The sequence below is a fragment of the Nuphar pumila genome, chromosome 4 (assembly GCF_984573655.1).
Source record: "Nuphar pumila chromosome 4, dmNupPumi1.hap1.1, whole genome shotgun sequence".
NCBI lineage: Eukaryota > Viridiplantae > Streptophyta > Magnoliopsida > Nymphaeales > Nymphaeaceae > Nuphar > Nuphar pumila.
The window spans coordinates 29,029,081-29,051,580 of NC_143252.1; the positions used below are offsets into that span (position 1 = coordinate 29,029,081).

Consider the following 22,500-nt stretch of genomic DNA (forward strand, 5'->3'; position numbering starts at 1 on the left):
GCATAAATAATGATCTCACAGAAAAATGATTATGACTCACTAATTTAGGTGGTGGATGACACATTCTGCTGGATCTTCTTAGAGTTTGTTCTGACATGAAAGCTGAGCATGATATTTCTGTGGCAGAACCAGAATTTACTACATTATGTGGCGTTCCTTGCACAAATAAATCTGGCTACACACAATTGAATGATTCAAACATATTGTTGTCTGCATCGGTTCTCACAGACAGGATTGTAATGAAATACAAGTGCCAAAAAATAATGTCACAAGGTGACTACGAGAAGGCACAAATACATAAGCAAGATGTCACTAATGGACCAAATACAATGTGTCACAAAGGGAAAAATACCAAACACACAAAATGAGAAGAGAGAACTTAAAAATATAAGTCACACTATATTAAGAAATGCTTGAAAAAGCATTGTTGAGAGATGGGGAAAGACCCCATATTTATACACACAAAAGGGACCCAATGGGATTCCCATAGAGTCGTTGGGAGCCCTCCAACGGTCACATTTGTGACCGTTAGGGGGTATCCCAACTGCTCTAATGAGGGCTCCCTTTTACACATTTAAATGAAATAATAGAAAATGAAAATAATAAAAATAAAAAGAAACTAAAAAATGACCCTATTGGACACACATATTTTATATGGAATGGAAAAGACTAAATTGCCCTTAATGGGTATTACAAAGGATTAAGAGAATATATATATATATATATATATATATATATGGTACATATATTTTAACACCCCCCTCAAACTGACGGTGAGATCACCGAAAGTTTGCTTAGAAGAAAGGATAACCTAGGGGATATTAAAGCTTTGATAAATATATTCGCAAGCTGGTACTTTGAAGTGACGTATGAAAGTTCAATGGTGCCTTGTAAAAACTGATCTCGAATATAATGACAATCTATCTCAATGTCCTTTGTTCGTTCATGAAATATATGATTGCTAGTAATGTAGATGACACTTTTGTTGTCGTGGCAGTAATAGAGATGATAATTCCCATATCTTTGAGCAAACTTCTTAACCAAACAAGTTCAGTTGTAGTGGTGACTATTGCTCTATACTCGGCTTCTGTGAAAGATAGAGAAACCTTCTCTTACAACTCCAAGAAATTAACGATTCTTCAAGAAAAACACAATAACTGGGGTATAAATACGATCATTGGGGTTTTCAGTATAAGCAATTAAATTTAGAGATGAAGAACATAAAAATAACCCTTTTGTTATAATTTACTTCAGATATCTGATAATTTGCATGACAATTGCCATGTGAATAGTAGTAGGAGCATTCTGGATCTGACTTGCACTGTGTACAACATGAGCAATGTCTGTTCTGGTAATAAAAAAATATGTTAGAGATCCGATTAATTGATGATAAGGAGTGAGATCTTCTAAATGAGGTCCATCATTGACTCTCATCTTAGCATTGATTACTTATGGAGTCTCCAGTTTCTTTTTGTCTGTCAAGTCATACTTAACAATAATATATGATGCAAGCTTCATTTGAGACAGAACATATCCCCAAGGAGAATATGCAACTTCAATCCGTAAAAAATACCTTAGAAATCCAAGGTCAGACATATCAAAATTGTTTTTAAGAATATTTTTAATAATCTCAATGCCCTTTTTATCATTCCCCGTGATGATCATATCATCAACATATAACAATAAAATAGTTATGTGATCACCTGTATTCTTAACAAAAAGATCAGTAACAACTTTACTAAAGCGATCATACCAAGCTTTTGAAGCTTGTTTAAGACCATAAAAAACTTTATTAAGTTTAAAGTTTTTTCCTTTCCCAATCTCAAGACCCAGTGAAAGAAGGATCTATGTCGACTTCTTCAAAAAGGTCCTCATTTAAAAAAACAATTTTGACGTCTAATTGGTAGATAGGCCATTGGGTAATATATGCTAAGACTATTAAAGTTCTTACATTAGTCATCTTAGCAATCGGGGCAAAGCTTTACTCATAATCAATTCCATATTTCTATGCAGACTCTTTAGCAACTAACCTATATCTTTCTAATGACCCATCACTCTTAGTTTTGATTTTATAAACCCATCTACATACAAAGCCTTTTTTCCTAAAGAGAGACTTACAATTGTACAAGTGTTAGCTTTGTTGAGTGCTTCTAATTCAAGTTTCATAGCATCAATACAATGTGGATGTTGCTTGGCTTCTTTAAAATTGAAAGACTCATGATAAGAGTGGATCATCGTTAGACAAACTCTATAATTTGGGGAAAAGAATCATATGACACAAATTTTTGAGGTCTACTACTCCTAGAAGATCGCCTAGGTAGGGATTCTTTTACTTGGTCTTCTAAGGAAATGTTTTATAAATATATGTCAAAAGCATTTTGATGTTCATTTCCCTCTCGCCGAGTATGCACATTGATATCATTGGGATTCTCATTATGCGAATCAACATTTTAATGAAACAAATCATCATTTTGATGAGAATTTTCATCACAAACATTATCACAAATGATATCATTAAAATCTTTAGACTCATTTTTAGGTAAAAAGTCAAAGAGAAAAGAGCAATCAACCTCTTCCTTGGGTTTTTGAGATTCAAATCCATTTTGTTCTTCAAGAAAAGTCACATTTCTTGAAATATAAAGTTTGTTATTTTTAACATCATAACACCTATATCTCTTTTGATTTTCACCGTACCCAATAAAAGCACATTCAAGAGCTTTTGGTGAAAGTTTTTGTCCTTGGAAAAAAATAAAGCATTTACAAAAAAAAATTCTTAATCTTTTGAAATTTGAAGATATTTTAAACAATTTTTAAAAGGAAAAAATATTTTTTAAGGATGAGGATGACATCCTATTTATAAGATAAATTAAGAAAAGAGCGGCTTCGGCCCAAAAGTTTTTTGGAACATTTTTAGAAATAAGAAAAGTTCTTGTTGTTTAAAAAAGATGCCTATATTTTCTTTCGGCAATGCCATTTTGTTGAGGAGTTTTAGGACAAGATCTTTGATGAATAATGTTATTTTGTTTTAGGTAATTTTGAAATTCATTTGACAAGTATTCTCCTTCGAAATCAGATCTAAAAATTGCTATATTGTTTGGAAATTGATTTTGATTAAGGATATGAAATTTTTTAAAAATAGTTCGAAATCAGATCTAAAAATTGCTATATTGTTTGGAAATTGATTTTGATTAAGGATATGAAATTCTTTAAAAATAGAAAAAACATCAGATTTGTTTTTAATAAAGTAAACCCAAGTGCATATAGTAAAATCATCAATAAAGACAAAATAATATGAATATCCTCCTTTAGACATAATGGGTGTCGGTACCCATACATCCGAATGCATTAATTCAAATGGTCTCTTAAAAATAAAGTTGTTGTGGATAGGGAAAAAATGCATTTTTCCAATACAATCATTGCATGTAAATTCTTTTTCATTACATTTTTTTTTCAAAAAAGGAAAAAGATACACTTAGAGACACTAGGATGACCAAGTCTTTTGTGCCAAGTGACAACATCTTTAAATTAGACATGATTACAAAATGATTTGGGTGGTAAGAACAAAAAATCCATATAATATAGGTCTCCTCTTCTATGTCCTTGCCCAATCCGCTTTTCGGACCGGAGATCCTGCATATAGCAATTGGTGGGTGAAAAAGAAACATTACATCCAAAATCAGTTATTTAAGAAACTTAGAAAAGATTTTAATTAAGTTTTGAAATAATTCTAATTTTTGGAACATAAAATTCTGTCTTTGCTTAAAATTTTTTCAAGGTTTCTCATTCCTTTAACATTTAATGATGTTCCATTGTTCGTGGGAACATGATTTAAACGAATTAAGTTTTTTTTGGATAAAAGAGATGTATTTGGAGTCATATGAAAGAAGGCACCCAAATTAAGGATTTAAGAGGACATACCGAGAGTTGATGAGACCGCGACACTGAAGGTGAAAGATGTAGAAGAGTTGTTGCTCATGAATTGTTGGAGAGTTTCCCTAAGTTGAGCAATGAAGTCCTTTATATTTCTATCTCTCTTTGATTCTTCACTTGAATTGCTTGGACTATCTCCAACGGAATCTACCTTCTATCCCGGTTCATTATAATGGTGACAAACTATTTTTCTTCCTCCGCTATTGTTATTTTTTCAAAAGTGAAGAGGTTTATATGTCCTCATGTTATTTCCCGGTTTAGATACCACATGGAGCTCATCAAAGTCTTTTTTAAGAGCTAAGTGAGTTTCTTCTTGGCATAAATCGACAAGAACTTTACTAAGAGGAGTGAAAGCCCTATGAAGAAGGGATCCTCTTAGTTATTCAAATTCGGGATGAAGCCTATGAATAAATCTTTCTCTCTCTATTTGCTCTTGCCTCATAGCAATAACACTTCCTTTTCATTGATGTTCAAGGAGAGCAAGCTCATTTTCTAGAGAAGATAGAGAACTATAATAATATCTAATACTCATGTGTCCTTGCGTAGTTCCTCTTACCTTTTATTATAAAAAGAAATGCCTAGCAAGGTCCTTTTGAGTATACATACCTTTTATGAAGAACCATGCTTCATTTGCCTTATTAAATTTGGCTAGATTAACACAAATCTCGAGCTTTACGTTATTCATGAACCAACCATGCCAATATTTTGGCATGCTCACTTTTCCAATCTTCAACTTTGGATTAGTATTCTTCATTAGCTTTGACTTTTTCTTCATCACCCAAAGCTTTTCTTCATTCCTTTCCTTCTTGGTGAGCTTTAATTGTGGTTTCAGAACGGTGCCACATATATCCCCAAAGTTTCTTGCCTTTGAAGTTGTTTTATATTGAAAGTTTGTATAATATAGTGTATTATAGAGATGTGTAAAGTAACTTTTCGGCTACTATGCATGTACCTTGTAAAGGAAGGGTATACTAGTCTTTTATCTCTTTTCTTTTTTGATGTCTTAAGGGGATCGACCCTTTAGTTGAAACTACTCATTCACAACATATAATACAAGAACTTTGTTCTCCCCATTCTGTTGTGCCACCTTTGACCCTAACCTCCCTTACTCTTATCTCTTTGGATTTTAACATGGTCACGTCAGATCTGACTTAAGGTCACGTCAGATCTGACTTAAGGTCACGTCAAATCTAATATCCGGTTTGACTCCACCACGTTAATCCACAACCAATTCCCACGCTAGATCTGATTCCTGATCCAAATCTGCCACGATTTTTTTTTCACGACCTTCAACAAATCAGATCTTTGCTTGATCTGATTCTTCACGACCTTCGATAGATCAGATCTCCACTCGATCTGATTCCACGGCTTCTCTGCATCCGATCTCCACTTGATCCGATCTTCTCCACGATCCACATGGCACGATCATCTTCAGCATCACCAATCAGCAGCACAATCCCAGATGAGGGTCCGACTTTGATACCATGTTGAATCAGGCCTGAAAGAGCCTGGCAGCCAAACCTAGATCCAGTGACCCACAGGCAGAAAGAGGGAAAACGAGAGAGAGAGAGAGAGAGAGAGAGAGAGAGAGAGAGAGAGAGAGAGAGAGAGAGAGAGAGAGAGAGTCCCTATTCTTTTCATTCATTCCTAATCCCTTCTTAAAGGGATTAGTTAAAATTAGTTTACAAAAAGAACCAATCTATTGCCATAATTACATATTGCTACCCAAACACATAAATATTTTCTTTTAACAGAAGTAAATGATAAATGAATCTAAGACAAGAAAAAGATTAAAGATATTGGATCTAAAGTTAAAGTGTGTAGGGTTAAACATTTAGATGCCAATGACGACGTTTTCAGATGATTCAATCATAAAGAAAAGATCACACAAGACAGTTTGGCGGGCAAAAATAAATGTGAAATCTAAATGTCCTTGTCATTTCTCTTTCTTTTTCTTGGATATATATTATTCTTTTTTTCCTTTTTTTAACATGATACAGGTCTGATTTAGGAGTGCTGATCAAATTAGCTTAGTGCGTTTGAGGAAGCGGGAGCGGGAAGCGATACGGGAAGCGAGAGCGGGAAGCGAGGCACTTTCAAAAATGTAGGAAGCGGGGAAGCGTGGGTCCACTTAGAAGAAAATTATGAACCGTCTCGGAAGCAAACCAGAAGCGACCTAGGAAGCGAACCGGAAGCGAGGGGGAGGCGAAAAAAAAAATGAAAAAATGGGGAACCAGAAGCGACGTTTCGCGCTTCCGAAGCGCGCTTCCCCTTTACCCTAGGCGCTTCCGGTAACTCTGGTCATAAACTTTAATCTTAATGAACAAGGCCAGATGAATCTCAAATAAAGGGACTAGTAAACAATATTAGATTGAAACAAATAAATGGACAAGGAAGAATGAGAACCATGGAAGGAATAATGACGAGGAAATATGAAGAAAGCTTAAAAAGTATGCAATATTAAGAGGATTTGAGGAAAATAAAAAAGACTGGGCCAAAAGGTAGACTAGTAACAAGGAGAAAGGTGTGTTGTATTACCATATCGGAGAAATCACTCAGAATGGAGCAGAGAAGAAGATATCTTGGTAGTCAAGAAACATGTGGATGGTCTAGTCTGGGAAGGTCCCTTCTGCTAGAAGTGTTTATGTCATAGGAAACTTAAGACCTATGTCACTTGGGTACGGGTGCGGGTACGGCACGGCAATTCCAAAAATGTGGGTATGGGGACAAGGCTATATATATATATATTAAATCACATAAATACAAAATAAATTCAAAGAACCAAATTCATAAATTAATTTAACATAACTAATAACAGGCTATATTAAATATCACATAAATACAAAATAAATTCAAAGAATCAAATTCATAAATTAATTTAACATAATTTATCACAAATATTTTATAGAACGGAGATGGTGTGTCCAGGTATTCGCCCCCATGTCGACAAGTGTCAACATGGGCATGGAAGGTGAAATGGCGTGTCCTGGTATCATAGCTTAAGACAATTTACTATGCAAACTTGTATTATTTACACATTTTTATACATCCATACATACAACGAAGTTTACAAGGCTATCTGAAGCCATGTGATAAGAGTGGAGATCAGATGTGCTGCCTGGAGTGTTACCTAAGATAATTTACAACTATGCAAACTTGTATTATGTACATATTTTATACATCCATACATGCAGTGAAGTTTACAGCACTATATGAAGCCAGGTGATAAAAGTGGAGATTGGATGTGACTCCTGTAGTGATGACCAAACTGCTCCTAGCTGTACTATAATAATATGAAACAGCCACTGGTGCAGATTTTACGTCTCTAATAGATGTCCCTGTTAAAATATATATATATATATACTTATATATATATACATCCGTATATATATAAGTATATATATATACATATATGTATATATATATACTATTTCTCATTTAGATAAATACCCGATAGGGGTATTCTTGTAATACCACAATGTATCTTTTTCTTTTTTCTCTTTTTTCCTTTTTTTCCCTTTTCTTTTTTCTTTATTTTTCCCTTTTTGTAAAGACCACAAGGGGGCCCCACACTTGTAGTCGTTGGGGCTCCAACGGTCAGATTTCTGACCGTTGGGGCTCCCAACGACTACAAGGGAGCCCCCCTTGTGGTTTCTTTTAGTGCTTCCCTCCTCTATAAATAGAGGAGGTCTTCCCCTCTTAAATGTATGGGTTTTTACACCCTTCTCTTCCTTTCTTCAATAAATCCAACTTATGACTTTAAGTCATTTCCTATATTTGTGAGTTTTTGTGTGTGCACATTTGGTGTTTGTGTTATTGGCTTTTGTAGTCACTCTTAAGGAGTGACTTTTGCTCTATTGGTGCTTCCGCCTCTTTTCATTACATGGTATCAGAGCTCGGTTGGTGATTGGGCTCCTCTTTTGACATCTTGGAAAGCGTGCCTCCCAAAGTTTTTGAAGAAAGGAAGAATATTTGGTGCCGATGGAACGTGACTCTAAAGTGGAGCTCTCTTTCAAGCTAAATGGGTCTAACTATCTCATGTGGGCCTCCGCTATGGAAAATCATCTAAGAGGTAAGAAACTTTGGGGTTTTGTTATGGGGACTACTCCCGAACCCTCTCTTGTTCTTACCAAAATTGATAATGAAGTTGAAAAGGCTTTAGATGGCGATGAGCGCATCAAAGCCATTAATGAACATCAATCCAAAATCGAGGATTGGGAAAGCAACCATGCCAAAATCTTGGCATGGTTTATGAACAACGTAGATCTTAAAAATTGTGCCAATATTGCCAAGTTTAGAAGAGCCAATGAGGCTTGGTTTTTTCTTAAGGGTATGTATACCCAAAAGGATCTTGCTCGGCAATTCTTTTGCCAAGAAAAAATTCGTTCCACCAAACAAATGGATATGAGTGTCCGAGACTATTTTAGCTCACTAACTCCCCTTTGGGATGAGCTTGCCCTTCTTGAGCCCAAATGGGTTGCTCCACAAGACATTGAACTAAGAAGGGAACAAATTGAAAAGGAGCACTTTTTTCAATTCCTTCATGGACTTCGCCCGGAATTTGAACAAGTGAGGGCATCTCTTCTCCATAGAAGCAAAGCCCTACCTATTGAAGATGCTCTTGCCGAGGTATGTCAAGAAGAAACTCGACTTGGCTTGAGCATTAGGAATGATGAAGTTTTGGCCGTTAATAGGCCCGGATCAAATGTTAAAGCATATAGACCTCCCCACTTTAACAAAAATATCAATGGGCCTAGAAGGGGAATAATATGCCATTATTGTAATGAACCTGGTCACATTAGACCGGCTTGTCCAAAACTCAAAGGAAAAGTTGCCGTGGTTGGGGAAACTTCTCCAAAGAAGGAAGAAAGTACCAAAGAAGGAGATATTAAAGAAACTCTAAATCACATCTCCGAAGTTCTTCAACATCTTCTCAAGACTTCTCCTTCAACATCCGGGGCCGCCATTGCCTACTCTTCATCTCCTCCAGGTATGTGGATACTAGACTCCGGTGCTTCTTTTCATATGACATCTCATAAAAATTCTCTTTCAAATATTTTTTCCGAACCGATATCTTCTTGTGTTTCAACGGCCGATGGTACATCACTAAAAATTGAAAGTATTGGATCTCTTGATTTCAAAAACTTCTTTGTTCCTAAAGTTAGAATCGTTCCTAAAATAAATTTAAATCTTTTTTCCGTATCTCAAATCACCGATCATGGATGCCAAGTCTCTTTCTCACCTAAGGATTGCACCGTGCAGGATCTCCAGTCAGGGAAGCTGTTTGGGCAAGGCCATAGAAGGGGTGACCTCTACTTTATGGATTTTTTGACTCTCCCATCTAAGGCATCATGCAATCTTGTAAAAGACAAAAGTATTGGAATATGGCATGAGAGACTTGGCCATCCAAATTTTGTAAAAATGTCTCTTTTTCCGTTTTTGAACAATACTTGTAAAGACAATCACATGACTTGTAAAGATTGCATTTTTGGGAAATCTAAAGCTATTCCGTTTCCTCAAAGAAGTTATTTTGCCACTTGGCCATTTGAACTTATTCATTCCGATGTGTGGGGACCTTCCCCTATTTTGTCTAAAGGAGGTTTTTCGTATTATGTGGTATTTATTGATGATTTCACTCGATTCACGTGGATTTACTTCCTAAGTCGCAAATCCGAAGTTTTCTCCTTCTTTAAAGAATTTCATGCAATGGTCAAAAACCAATTTTTGGGAAATTTATCTATTCTTAGATCCGATTCGGGAGGCGAATATATGTCCAATGATTTTCAAAACTATTTAAAAGAAAATGGAATTTTCCACCAACGTTCTTGTCCCAACACTCCACAACAAAATGGACTTGCGGAAAGAAAGCATAGGCACATAATAGAGACTACAAGAACGTTATTAATCTCAAGAAACATTCCAAAATCCTTTTGGGCCGAAGCGGTTCTAACCTCTATATATCTTATAAATAGAACCCCTTCGTCCTCTTTAAAAAATCTTTCTCCATTTGAAAAACTTTACAATATGTCTCCCGATTACAAAAGACTAAGAATTTTTGGATGCAAATGTTTTGTTTTAACTCACAAGAATGATAAACTTTCCCCTAGGGCTATTGAGTGTATTTTTTTGGGATATGGCGAAAAACAAAAAGGGTATAGATGTTTTGACATACTTAAAAATAAGCTTTATATCTCTAAAGATGTCACATTCCTTGAAGAGGAAAGTGGTTTTTTACACCAACCGAATGAAAATATTGATTATTCATTCTTATTTGACTTATTGCCTAAAGAAAACATCATAGATGATCATATTGATTCTAATGAATCTCTTAGTGAAGATCTTGTTGAACATCCAAACGATGATCAAAACTTTGAAGAAAATGTTTCAAGACAAATTCAAGTCTACTCTAGAAGGAATGAAAGGAATCCTCCTTGTGCCCTTGAAAATTTTTCCCAAAATGAGTTCACCGAAGAGACTTCTCAAAGAAGATCAAATCGGATTTCCAAAATACCAAATAGATTTGTTTCCTATGATTCTTTTTCGCCTAACTTTCGAGCATGCCTTCTTGCTCTTCACTCTTTTCATGAACCATCTAATTACAATGATGCTAAGCAATATGCTCATTGGAATGAAGCTATGCAACTTGAACTTAATGCTCTTAAAAAGGCACAAACTTGGGAAATCATTGATCCTCCCAATGGCAAGAAACCCATCGGATGTAGATGGGTTTTTTAAAGTAAAAACTAAGAGTGATGGTTCATTGGAAAGATATAAGGCTAGGTTGGTAGCCAAAGGATATGCCCAAGAGTATGGGTAGATTATGATGAAACCTTTGCCCCCGTTGCTCGAATGACTAGTGTTCGAGCACTTATTGCTATAGCCGCAGTTAAAAAATGGCCAATTTTTCAACTTGATGTTAAAAATGCCTTTTTGAATGGTAATTTAAATGAAGAAGTGTATATGGAACCACCTCCAGGTATGGATTTAAATGGAAAAATTTTGAAATTAAAAAAGGCTTTATATGGTCTTAAGCAAGCACCTAAAGCTTGGTATGATAGGTTTAGTAACGTATTAATAAATTTAGGATTTTCTTCTTGTTATACTGACACTGCTCTTTTTGTGAAAAGAACAGGTGACTCCATTATTATGCTTCTGCTGTATGTTGATGATATGATCATCACTGGGAATGACAAAAAGGGAGTAAATGATGTTAAGTCTATGCTAAAAGATACCTTTGATATGTCTGACCTTGGTTATTTGCAATATTTTTTAGGTATTGAAGTGGCTTATTCCGAACGTGGATACATCTTATCTCAGATGAAGTTAGCTGCTGAAATTTGTACCAAATCAGGAATATCTGATGAAAAGAAAGTTGAGACTCCCGAAGTTATCAATGCAAAACTTAGACTTGAAGATGGTGTTCTTCTTGAAGATCCAACTCCCTACCGTCAATTAATTGGATCCCTCACTTATCTATCCATCACCCGTCCTGACATAGCTCATGCGGTTCATGCAGCAAGCCAGTTCCAGCACGCACCTACCACGGTTCATATGGCAGCCGTAATGAGAATTGTGCGATATATCAAAAACACCATCTCAAAGGGACTCTTCTTATCCTCTTCCTCATCTCTTGAATTGACTGCTTTTATTGATGCTGACTGGGGAGGCAATCCCAATGATCGTATCTCAATTACGGGTCTTTGTATCTTTTTAGGTGAATCTCTCATCTCGTGGAGATGCAAGAAGCAGCAGAAAGTCTCCTTATCATCTACTGAAGCTGAGTATCGGGCTATGGCGATGACAACTATGGAAATCGTATGGCTCAGAAGTCTCTTTGCTGACATGGGCGTCCTCATTTCCACTCCTACCAAGCTCTGCTGTGATAACAAAAGTGCGATATACATTGCCAGCAATCACACCTTTCATGAACGGACAAAGCATATCGAGATGGATTGCCATTATGTTCGAGACGAATATCTCAGAGGGACTATCTCATTACCATATGTGACTTCAGAATATCAGCTGGCTGACTTCTTCACCAAAGCGCTTCCAACTCCACGATTTATGTTCCTCCTTAGCAAACTTTCGGTCTTCTCCCCGTAAAGTTTGAGGGGGCGTGTTAAAATATATATATATATATATATACTTATATATATATATACATCCGTATATATATAAGTATATATATATACATATATGTATATATATATACTATTTCTCATTTAGATAAATACCCGATAGGGGTATTCTTGTAATACCACAATGTATCTTTTTCTTTTTTTCTTTTTTCTCTTTTTTCCTTTTTTTCCCTTTTCTTTTTTCTTTATTTTTCCCTTTTTGTAAAGACCACAAGGGGGCCCCACACTTGTAGTCGTTGGGGCTCCAACGGTCAGATTTCTGACCGTTGGGGCTCCCAACGACTACAAGGGAGCCCCCCTTGTGGTTTCTTTTAGTGCTTCCCTCCTCTATAAATAGAGGTCTTCCCCTCTTAAATGTATGGGTTTTTACACCCTTCTCTTCCTTTCTTCAATAAATCCAACTTATGACTTTAAGTCATTTCCTATATTTGTGAGTTTTTGTGTGTGCACATTTGGTGTTTGTGTTATTGGCTTTTGTAGTCACTCTTAAGGAGTGACTTTTGCTCTATTGGTGCTTCCGCCTCTTTTCATTACAGTCCCTAGTTCTACTAGACCTAATCGAGTAAGCTTGTGGACCTGATAGGTAGGTCTACCACTAATCTTGTCAGGTCAGAGTCTTATTCACAGGCATCCCGCAAGTATAGGCTATAGAAGGAGCATACATTAATGTAGAGAAAATTAGGAAGTTGTCATTTGAATGTGTTATATGTTGTATGGATCAGTGGTGAAGGAGAATGCATCCTTACCGTTATTTCTAAACTTTGCTTCCTTTATTGCCAAATTTAAATGAGTCAGCACATAAGGGATATATTTCTGTTTTTAACCGTTATTACTTAAAGACCTAGTGTTGGGGTGGTAACATTTGGATATGGTTTAAAAGCGAACTGTGATCGGACTAGAATATCAAATAGATAGCAAGAGGAAGATACATGGTGACATGTCATTCATGTCAAGAACTCAATGAAGTTTACTCAGCTTTTCAGTAAGCTGCTTCACTGAAGAAATACAAGCACACATCGACGAAAATAAATGGGTGTGAAGATCTTGTAGTGAGATATAGGTGTAAGCATGGTTCAAATAATCAGCAACATGGTGACAAGTTTAAGATGAATAATCTCATATTGATGGAGAGAGGTCACTCCCTTCATATATAAGGCATCACTCCTTCCCCTTCTGTGTTCACTTGGTAAGGTTCACAAGAAAGTGTGGTACATGGATGTTACCTTTTATGTTTTATTTTGATATTTTGTTTCAGTTCAAATAATTTTGAAGTAGGCTAAAGTTATAAGAATGTGATTTTAAAAAGATTAGTTAGTAGACTTTTGCCCTGATAACTTATCATGGTTTTCACAAAAAAATTTGCAATAACATCATAATAATTATAATAATGATGAGAAATTCAATGCCACATTATTGTTTATTTATGATTTTATTAATTTGTAAAAGAACATTATAAATTGCAAATATCGGCAACATTTGTGGCTATATGAGGGAGTCATCCTTTACCTGTTACAATGCCGGTCACTAATTTCCAAGCATTTTCAATAGTTAAGAAGGGAAGGCAGGTGTAAGGGTTTCTTCCTTCCTTTCATTTTCTGCCTTATTTTCCAGAATCAGCTACTGGACAGGCCAGTTCAGGGTTTCCTGAGATCCAAACCTGTAAGCCATCAAGTTGGAGTTTGACTAGGTAACTATCAAGTCCAGGCCAAAAATAATGACCAAAATGTGGCTAGGGTTGGCGGCCTGGTAGGCTGCCCAACCTTGTGCTGGCGCTACTCAAGTTGGTTGAGTCCTAGGTATGGACGATTGCTATTGGATGGATGCATCCGGTTTCACTTCATCTTATCATGCGTCTAAACAGAAGTTAAGTTTGTAAACATAAGTTTTGGGATTTGCTTTTATGCATTGCTGCTTTCTTGTTTCTTTTGTCATGTTCTTTTTACTGCTGCAAGAATGTTTACTAATCATCTTTTTCTCTGTCTTCATTTCTTTTTCCAGGTACATAGACCTTTTATCCCTCCCAACAGTACAGAAAAATCATCTTGTCAGTATGGAAAACTCAAATTAAAAATGTCTAGTTCAGGTATTCCTTTTCCAGCATGCCAGAATCAAATTAGTGATTGTTGGTGAATGAGTACTTGCGCATTTAGGAGTCTGAATTTGCAGATGGTTTTGGATTTGGTTTACCTTGTTTATTATTCAAATAAATTTTTAATGTGTTACTTTTCCAAGTGCTAAGAATTATGTTTGGTCACCATAGGGCGACTGATAGTTCCTCCCTTGGCATATTGGCGCAATGAACAAATTGTATATGACACGGTAAAGCTCTTCTCCATCTTTATTTTTAATCTTACAAAATCTAGGGTCCTTTTTTTCAATCACAAAGGCCGATAAATATTTTTTTCATTGGTTGCTTGATGAAAATGATAGTTTTATTTGTCCTTTTCAAGATAATCTGCTTCTTTTACCCTTGAATAAGCTCCAACCTTTTCGGAAATATGCCAGTTATCTCTACACTGATGAAATTAGGTGATCTACCATTGGCATATTTTTAGATAAGCTGACCTGGGCTTTGAAATAGTAATGGATACTATGATGATGATATTTATCATACATGCACTTTGGTCCTTCAAGAGAATATTTTTCTCTTAAATTGAAAATTTGGTTTTCGGTTTCTGATTTTGTGAACTGGCAATAGTATGGAGATCAAGCACCTTCTTTTTTTCCTGTTAGAATAGCTTAATTAGTTCAGCAAATCATATTAATTTTTTGAAACTTTTGTGTGCATGCATATGCACATACGACCACCACCCCAACCCACACACACGCCTGTCTGATGTATTTGTTACATATTGCAGGATGGGGGCATCACTTGTGTCTTCCATGGCTCAGAAGTAATAAAACGACCAGGTACAAGTTTTTATTGTCTTCAAGAATCTCCAAATAAGCACGACCACTGTTAGTCATGCAAATAGAACTGCTAATAGCATAACTGTAATTATATATATTGAGAGCACAGCTCCTTTTGGGAATCATGCTCCTTCAAGGCCCTAACAGCCTTTCTTTCTTTTCTTCATGTTTTTACATGCTTTGGGTCTCATCAAGGAAATTAACAAAGGGCTAGTAAGAAATGGATTGGCTCTTGTTAGCTTGTTGAGCCACTTGGCTGGAAAGGAATGAGAAATTGTTACAGGGAGGTCTTCCACACTGTCATGCATACATTACTCTATTCAAAAAGATGTTTATGCTTGTGCCAAAATTGAAATGACAGGATGGGGATCTAGCCTGGATAGGACTTGAATGGGATTGGTAGTTAACTTTATTTTGGTGTATTCTGTATCTTGCTTTGGTTATTTTTTATCATCATTTTAGAAGAATACTAAAATTTTATTTCTTAAAAAAGAAGCGTTCATCATAATCTTTAATCTCTCAACTTGCAGACTAAGCTAACTCCTGCTTTTATCTTCAAACAAAAAAGGCATTCATTAAGGAAAGAAAATGTGCAAATCTGTATGTCATAAATGAAGTCTATCCCAAGTCATTGTCTCAAAATAAAGTTGCTTTTAGTGGTTTGTCTCTTTTGCATTTTGAGTCATCTTGTTAGTATTCATGTGTGAGATGGAGGTTTAGAAGATGTCAAATTATGGCATAGGCGATTTCGAACTCGTAAACTTTTAGAATGACTTGAAAGCAAGGTTTTAAAACCCGTGACTCAGAACTAGACTTGACTCGGCGGGTCAACTCGGTGACTCGGACCGGGTTTTGTTAACTTTTGATTTTAAAAGAAAAACAATATATAATTTGTCTGAAACCATGTTTTTGAGTAAACAGTCTCCAAATGTCTGTAAGAATATAAAAACAACTGCAAAGAGCTATAGAGGTTTGCTTGAATAATTGAATTTGATATCTATACAAGCACTTTGACTAATTCATGACTTGAATTAGAGGATTTGGTCACCATGAGTTCAGTCTGCAACTACCTAAGGTTCCTAAAATGGCCAATCATATATGCTAGCTTGTTTTAAAAGTTTTAATTCCCTCTCTAACAAATCCATAAATGTAAAACATGGATATATGTGCATATTGAAAGTTTACAGAATGCCCAATATCAACATAAATAAGCAATTGTCTCTCATGTATAAAACTATGCAGGAAATATATTAATGGCACAACTATAAAAAGACTACTAATATTTGAATATGTACAATGCTTGTTCACATAACAAATGGATGATGAAACCTAAATGTGACTTCCCATAGGCACAGTTGACCTGCCATATATAGTGAGAATCATTTCTTTAAAATATTTTGCTAGAATAAGTTGATAACACAGGGTGAACAGTAGTTTGAACAACATGGCGATTTTATTCTATGGATTTAAATGCTTTTTTATCTTTAAATGCTTTTTATTTTCTTTTTTATACAAAATCTGGGGGTAACCCTTGTTAAAATATATGTACTTATATATTTCGAAACTGTAATTTGAAACTCAAAAAACAAATTTCAAACATCCCAAAACTCGGCCGAGTCAAGCCGAGTCAGGCCGAGTCAAGCCCGAGTCAAGCCCGAGTTTTGGCAAACCGAGTTTGCCTTGCCGGGTTGACTCGCTGGAGGGCCGAGCCGAGTCAGCCGAGTCAACGAGTTGACTCGGCGAGTTTTAAAACACTGCTTGAAAGAGACTAGAAAATCCTTTGTTTTTCAGAGTTTTTGTTTTAGTGAAATCAACGAAAACTATTTTTGAGAAAAAGACAAGTTGACAACCTTGAGCGTATTAGTGTGAAACCTCCATTTCACAAAAAGATTTGTATCTTCGTAACAACATTTATAAACCATATGCATTAAAAGATAATATCAAGTTTATACAAAATGAGATTTCCCGAGGAAACCCTTATAAAAAATTCAAAACCCAAAAGACGTATCCAGGATGCGGAATGCCAACAGAAACATGTAATGAAACTAGCGGAAGCACCAATAATCCAAAGAACTCTTTAAAAGAGCCAAACAAAGAACCAAGAACACAAGCACGTAAAGTGCACAAATAACCCACTAAGGGGTGAAATGCCTAAAAGGCAAAAATCTATTGAAGAGAGAGCAAAAGTGGGTTGAAAAACCCTTACAACACAAGAGGGAGAGCTCTCTTTTTATAGAGGCAAAAGGTAGGAGAGAGAGGGACCACTTGGGGCTCCCTTCTAGTCGTTGGGAGCCCCAACGGTCATATTAATGTTTGTTGGGGCCCCAACGACTAGATGGTGGGGCCCCTAGTGGTCCAATTACAATGTTTTAAAATAAAAAGAAAAAAGGTAAAAAGAAAAAAAAAAAAGAAAAAAAACCTAAAAGTAAAAAATACAGAATAATTACAAAAATATCCCTATCAGGTATTTGAATGTATAATGAGAAAATAAAGAGTATATATGTATATATATACTTATATATACATATATGTATATATATACTTATATATACATGTTTTAACAAAATAGTAGGATCTTGAAGCCATCTTGCAATCGCTCCATCGCCTGTCGTGTAATCCTAATCATCACTTGTACCCATAAGATGGGTCAGTTTCATGAAAAACTGTAGATGCACAAGTATAACAATATAGAACAATTCTAGCATTTGCATTTAATTCATACATGATATGCAATTCTACAAGTAATGTGAACAGAATAACTTTGTTTCAATATTAGTTGTCATGCGGGTACGCACAGGTGCCAAACGTAGAAACAACTAAGATTAATAAAGGAGTTTATTATGCCATGTATTTTCGATACCCCAGGTAGCTAGCTGAGTCCGCTCCTAAGGGAACGGTCGGTGACCAAGAGGGGATTCCCCCAAAGGCATACGTTGCAACGGATGCATTCAACTTCTGTAGAAGTCCATGTGATCTACCACTTAGGATAATCTCTAGTAGTTTCGTCCCCTAACTTCGATGACTTAGAACACCGATTCATTTACCCGAGGGGTGGTTGTTAACAACCTGTCCATCGGAGTTTTTGTTCCAATCCATCATCTCCCTTTAAAGAAACAAGAGGCGAATGAGTGCGTTAGGTTTTATTTAACAGACGACCCATTCTACATGCTCTGGTCTTTCAAACCAGCTCGAGCATGTTGCTTGTGAAGGTCATCATCACAATTACGTGATTTAAAAAATGTGTCATTCGCACGCTTCGAGGTTACCACAAACCTCTCGTCCAATCATCATAGTACTAACATGTCGTGCCTGTCTAAAAGTGCAGCTACAATGAAAATGGTATTGGTTTCTAAAAAAAAAACCCAACTCAATGTTTCGTAAAAGAAACGATGCAACTATTTAGTTTAGTTTGACATGATTTGGTCTTTCCAACTATTTTTATAACATTGTACAATTTGCACGATACAAGATTTGCCACGAATCTCTCATCCAGTTATCGTAGTATCAACATGTTGCGCATGTCTCGCGATACTGCTTACGATAAAAAGGGTATGAGTTTTTCAACAGAAACCCCATCCAAACACATTCCCATGCTCCAACCGAGGATATCCGGGTCATATAGGATATAAATTTGAGCTTGTAAAACATTTCTTCGTAATGTGTCGGCTTGAGAAAACTTAGTTGCAAATTGGCATCCCTTAAGTGTGCAAAATTTGCTTTGCAAAACTACGCATTTGGAAAGCCGGATTCTCGCAAGGAATCCCATTCTTAAAAACTCTAGCGCTCATACGCAAACCCTTGTCTTTTGAAAATGAGCAAGTGGAAAACAGGTAGGATTGAATACGCACTTGCATGTCTTACGAGATTGCATTTTTGTAAGAATAATACATATATTACAATATAAGCCTGTGCACATTACAGCACGACGACAATGTATAAAGAAAGACTCGATGTGCGAAACCGCATATCGAGCTAAAAAGTACGTAAGCAGTGCACGATATATGAATTTGTACCTCGGCTAAATAAATGCATAAGCAGAAGCCTGTGCACGTGATAGTGGAACAACAAAGTAAATGACATAAATGAAAGGACAAGGATGGCAAAACTGCATCCTTGAATTAAATGCGTAAACAATAGCTTGTGCATGTGATAGTACAACGACAAAGTAAATGGCATAAAGGAAAGGAAAATGATTGCAAAACTGTGTTCTTGAATTAAATGCGTCAATAGTAGCCTGTGCACTAAAGCGCGATGCCAAAGTAAATGACATAAAGGAAAGGACAAGAATCGCAAAACTACGTTCTTGAGTTAAAAGCGTATATATATGTATATTTATTGTAGTTTAAATGTTATATGCTTAATTTAGTTCTTTCATTGTCCTTTGCGCAACTCTTTCTTACCTCGAAGATTGTCGGAGTTGCTGACGTCTCTGGGCGCAGGTGATAAAAGGCGTATGCCTTGGGGCACGTGCAGAATCTGTTGCGCCGATGGGATGCGTGTACTGCGTAAAAAGCGTTTCTTTATTTATTGTAGTTTAAATGTTATATGCTTAATTTAGTTCTTCCATTGTCCTTTGCGCTACTCTTTCTCACCTCGAAGATTGTCGGAGTTGCTAACGTCTCTGGGCGTAGGTGATAAAAGGTGCATGCCTTGGGGCATGTGCAGAATCCGTTGCGCCGATGGGATGCGTGTACTGCGTAAAAAGCGTTTCTTTATTAGAGAAGAAGTGTCGACTCTCACGAGGGGCCAAAACAAAAAAGAAAGGAAAAGCAAGGTTGTGCCCCTTCCTGACAACAGAAAAAAAGGGCAGGGGCTGCACTCCTGCCCGATGGACGGATAGAGAGAGGGAGGGGGGCAGGGACTGCGTCCTGCCCCGTCGGCCCGATAGCAAGAAGGAAGGGGCAGGGGCACGCCAACCTACCGGAAGAAAGAGGAAGGGGGCAGGGAGCGCGCCCCTGCCTTCCGAACTGCCAGCACAGGAAGTAGGGTGGGCTCGACTACTTGGCCGAGCCCGACCCCGACCCCAACTCAAACCGAGAATGAGAGAGAGACGGGGTGGGGTGGGCTCGACTACTAGGCCGAGTCTAGCCCTAAACCCGAGAGAGAGAGAGAGAGAGAGAGAGAGAGAGAGAGAGAGAGAGAGAGAGAGAGAGAGAGAGAGAGAGAGAGAGAGAGAGAGAGATGGGGTGGCCTTGACTACCTGGCTGAGCCTGGTCCTACCTTAAACCGAGAGGGAGGTGGGCTCGGTTACCTGGCCAAGCCCGACCCCATCAAAACAGAGAGAGAGAGAGCGGGGAGCAGGGAGGGGCACCCCTCTGTTGAATCCGGGAGGCAAGGAGGGGCAGCGCCCCTCTCCTGCATAAATGAGAGAGAAGGCAGGGAGGGGGCGATGCCCCTCCCCCTCGAAAACACACACAGAGAGAGACGAGGGGGGCGGGGAAGAGGGCAGCGTCCCTCCTTTGCGAACTTGACACAGAGAGACGAGGGGGGCAGGGAAGAGGTGCCCTCCCCTCAGTCGTTAACAAAGGGAGATGATGGGAAGAGGGAAGAGAGACGGGAGAAGAGAAGTCTGCGTACCTGTAGGGGGTCACCGGCAAACCGAGAGAGAGAAGGTCGGAGGGAGAGAGCGGCAAGAGGGTAGCGGGGGTTCGAGGAGAGAGAGAGAGAGAGAGGGGGGGGTTCCTCTTTTGCGTAAGAGGACCCCCCCTCGTGCTTATTTATAAGCACGGGGGTTAAAAGTGTGGGTCTGGATCCGGATCCAACCTGGGTCCGATATATATATATATATATATATATATATATATATATATATATATATATATATTTCAGATACTGGGTTTTACATTAAGAGTCATCCACTCTCTTTTGATCATAGCAGTAAAAGAACTTCATTTTCATTTGAATTAGTTTGTGCTAATGTTTGAGGTTCAACATCCATTCTTTCCTTTTTAAGTTTAAGTATTATGTTGCATTCAATCAGTACTTCAATAAATACACTTAAGTTTTCTTCCTCAAAAGTAAAGATCAAGTATTCTTGACATTTGTCTATTTCAAGCCTGTATTGAGAATCAATTAGGTGTATTATTTGACCCTACGTAGTGATGGTGGTGATGAGTATAGTTTTCAAGCGTCTTGAGAAGTTCCTACTCAATTATGATATCTTGCATAAGATATCTTGCCTCTACGCTCCTGCTCAAAATGGAGTTGTTGAATACAAAATTTGTCACGTTAAACTCTTATCATGATGCATTTGGCTAGTTTATGCGCTGATCCATGGACAAAAGCATTGCACACAGCTATCTATTTGCTTAACATGCTGCATGTAAAGACTTTGAATGACTAAATATAATATGATCATCTTTTTAACAAGCATGCAATTATGCAAACTATCCGCATCATAAGAATTGTGACTATATTTGATTCATTCATATTGCTGGAACAAACTTGAAAGTACTGCATATGTCTACAAGTTTGTTTGACATGATGATGGTTGGCTGTAGATTCTTCTATGTTGAAATACACAAGGTTTTTATCACGAGATATGTCTTTTACAAATATGTTTGACGTAAAATCATCGAGCAATATCTAATCATATGTAAGGATTCAACCCAACATTTTGGCCTTTAATTACAACCAAAAACCCATTACATGCTGTTTACAATGCTGCCATGTCTATCTCCATTGATACACCAGCACAATCAAGTGAAATTAGACCAATTAGGATGAAATCTTTAGTGGATCAGCAGCATAATGATTTATGTGCACCCAAATCTTCTTCCTCGTTCACCTTTTAGCCTTGCACTTATGTAAGAAGATTGAAAATGTAGCCACTGCGACATTGAGACTGGTGTATTTAATAATGTACTTGATACAACTACTCAACATCAATGTTGTAACAAATATATCGGAACCTGTGTCATAAGGGCCATGGGTGCGGGTGTGTCATAAGATACATAAAAAACTATTTGAAAATTACAAAAAATGCATAAAAAAATTAGGAAAATTATAAAATTCAATAAGCAAAAAATCAGATATAGGCATTATGATCAATTAAATATAAATATTCACTACTGAAATATATGAAATGATATGTAACAACTGAAAAAACAAAATATTTACTATTTTTGTATCATACAGGGTGTATTGTATTTGTATACCTTGTGATAAACTACCAAATGACATGATACAGGTCAATATTGCCCCGATAATCATAACCTGCCAATACTATATGCAGTTTAGTATCGGCCTAATGGCAAATACTGCAATACCATGTATCATAATGTACAATCCAATACTATACTGATAACATTGCTCAACATTGTTGTCCTTTGTTTACTTCTAATAATAATCAATTACTCACATGGATCCAACCAGCAGATCCACTGGAAGTGTCATTTTCCTAACTGATGGATGAATTATGATGTCTTTCCTTGGAATTTTTGGTGTTTGTAGATGGACATTATGAACATAAAGCACCTCACTATTTTAGTCATGCTTGCGCTAATCTTGGTCATGTTGAAGA

General features: G+C 36.9%; 1 protein-coding gene across 1 annotated transcript in view; it reads left to right on the forward strand.

The window, feature by feature from the left end:
• Window positions 1-22,500, forward strand: part of LOC149839768 (uncharacterized) — a 64,728-nt gene that overhangs the window by 26,271 nt on the left and 15,957 nt on the right. The window contains exons 7-9 of the mRNA XM_090004923.1: window positions 14,067-14,151; window positions 14,329-14,387; window positions 14,927-14,978. Coding sequence (XP_089861049.1) covers window positions 14,067-14,151; window positions 14,329-14,387; window positions 14,927-14,978 — 196 coding nt within the window. The remainder of the gene's footprint in view (window positions 1-14,066; window positions 14,152-14,328; window positions 14,388-14,926; window positions 14,979-22,500) is intronic.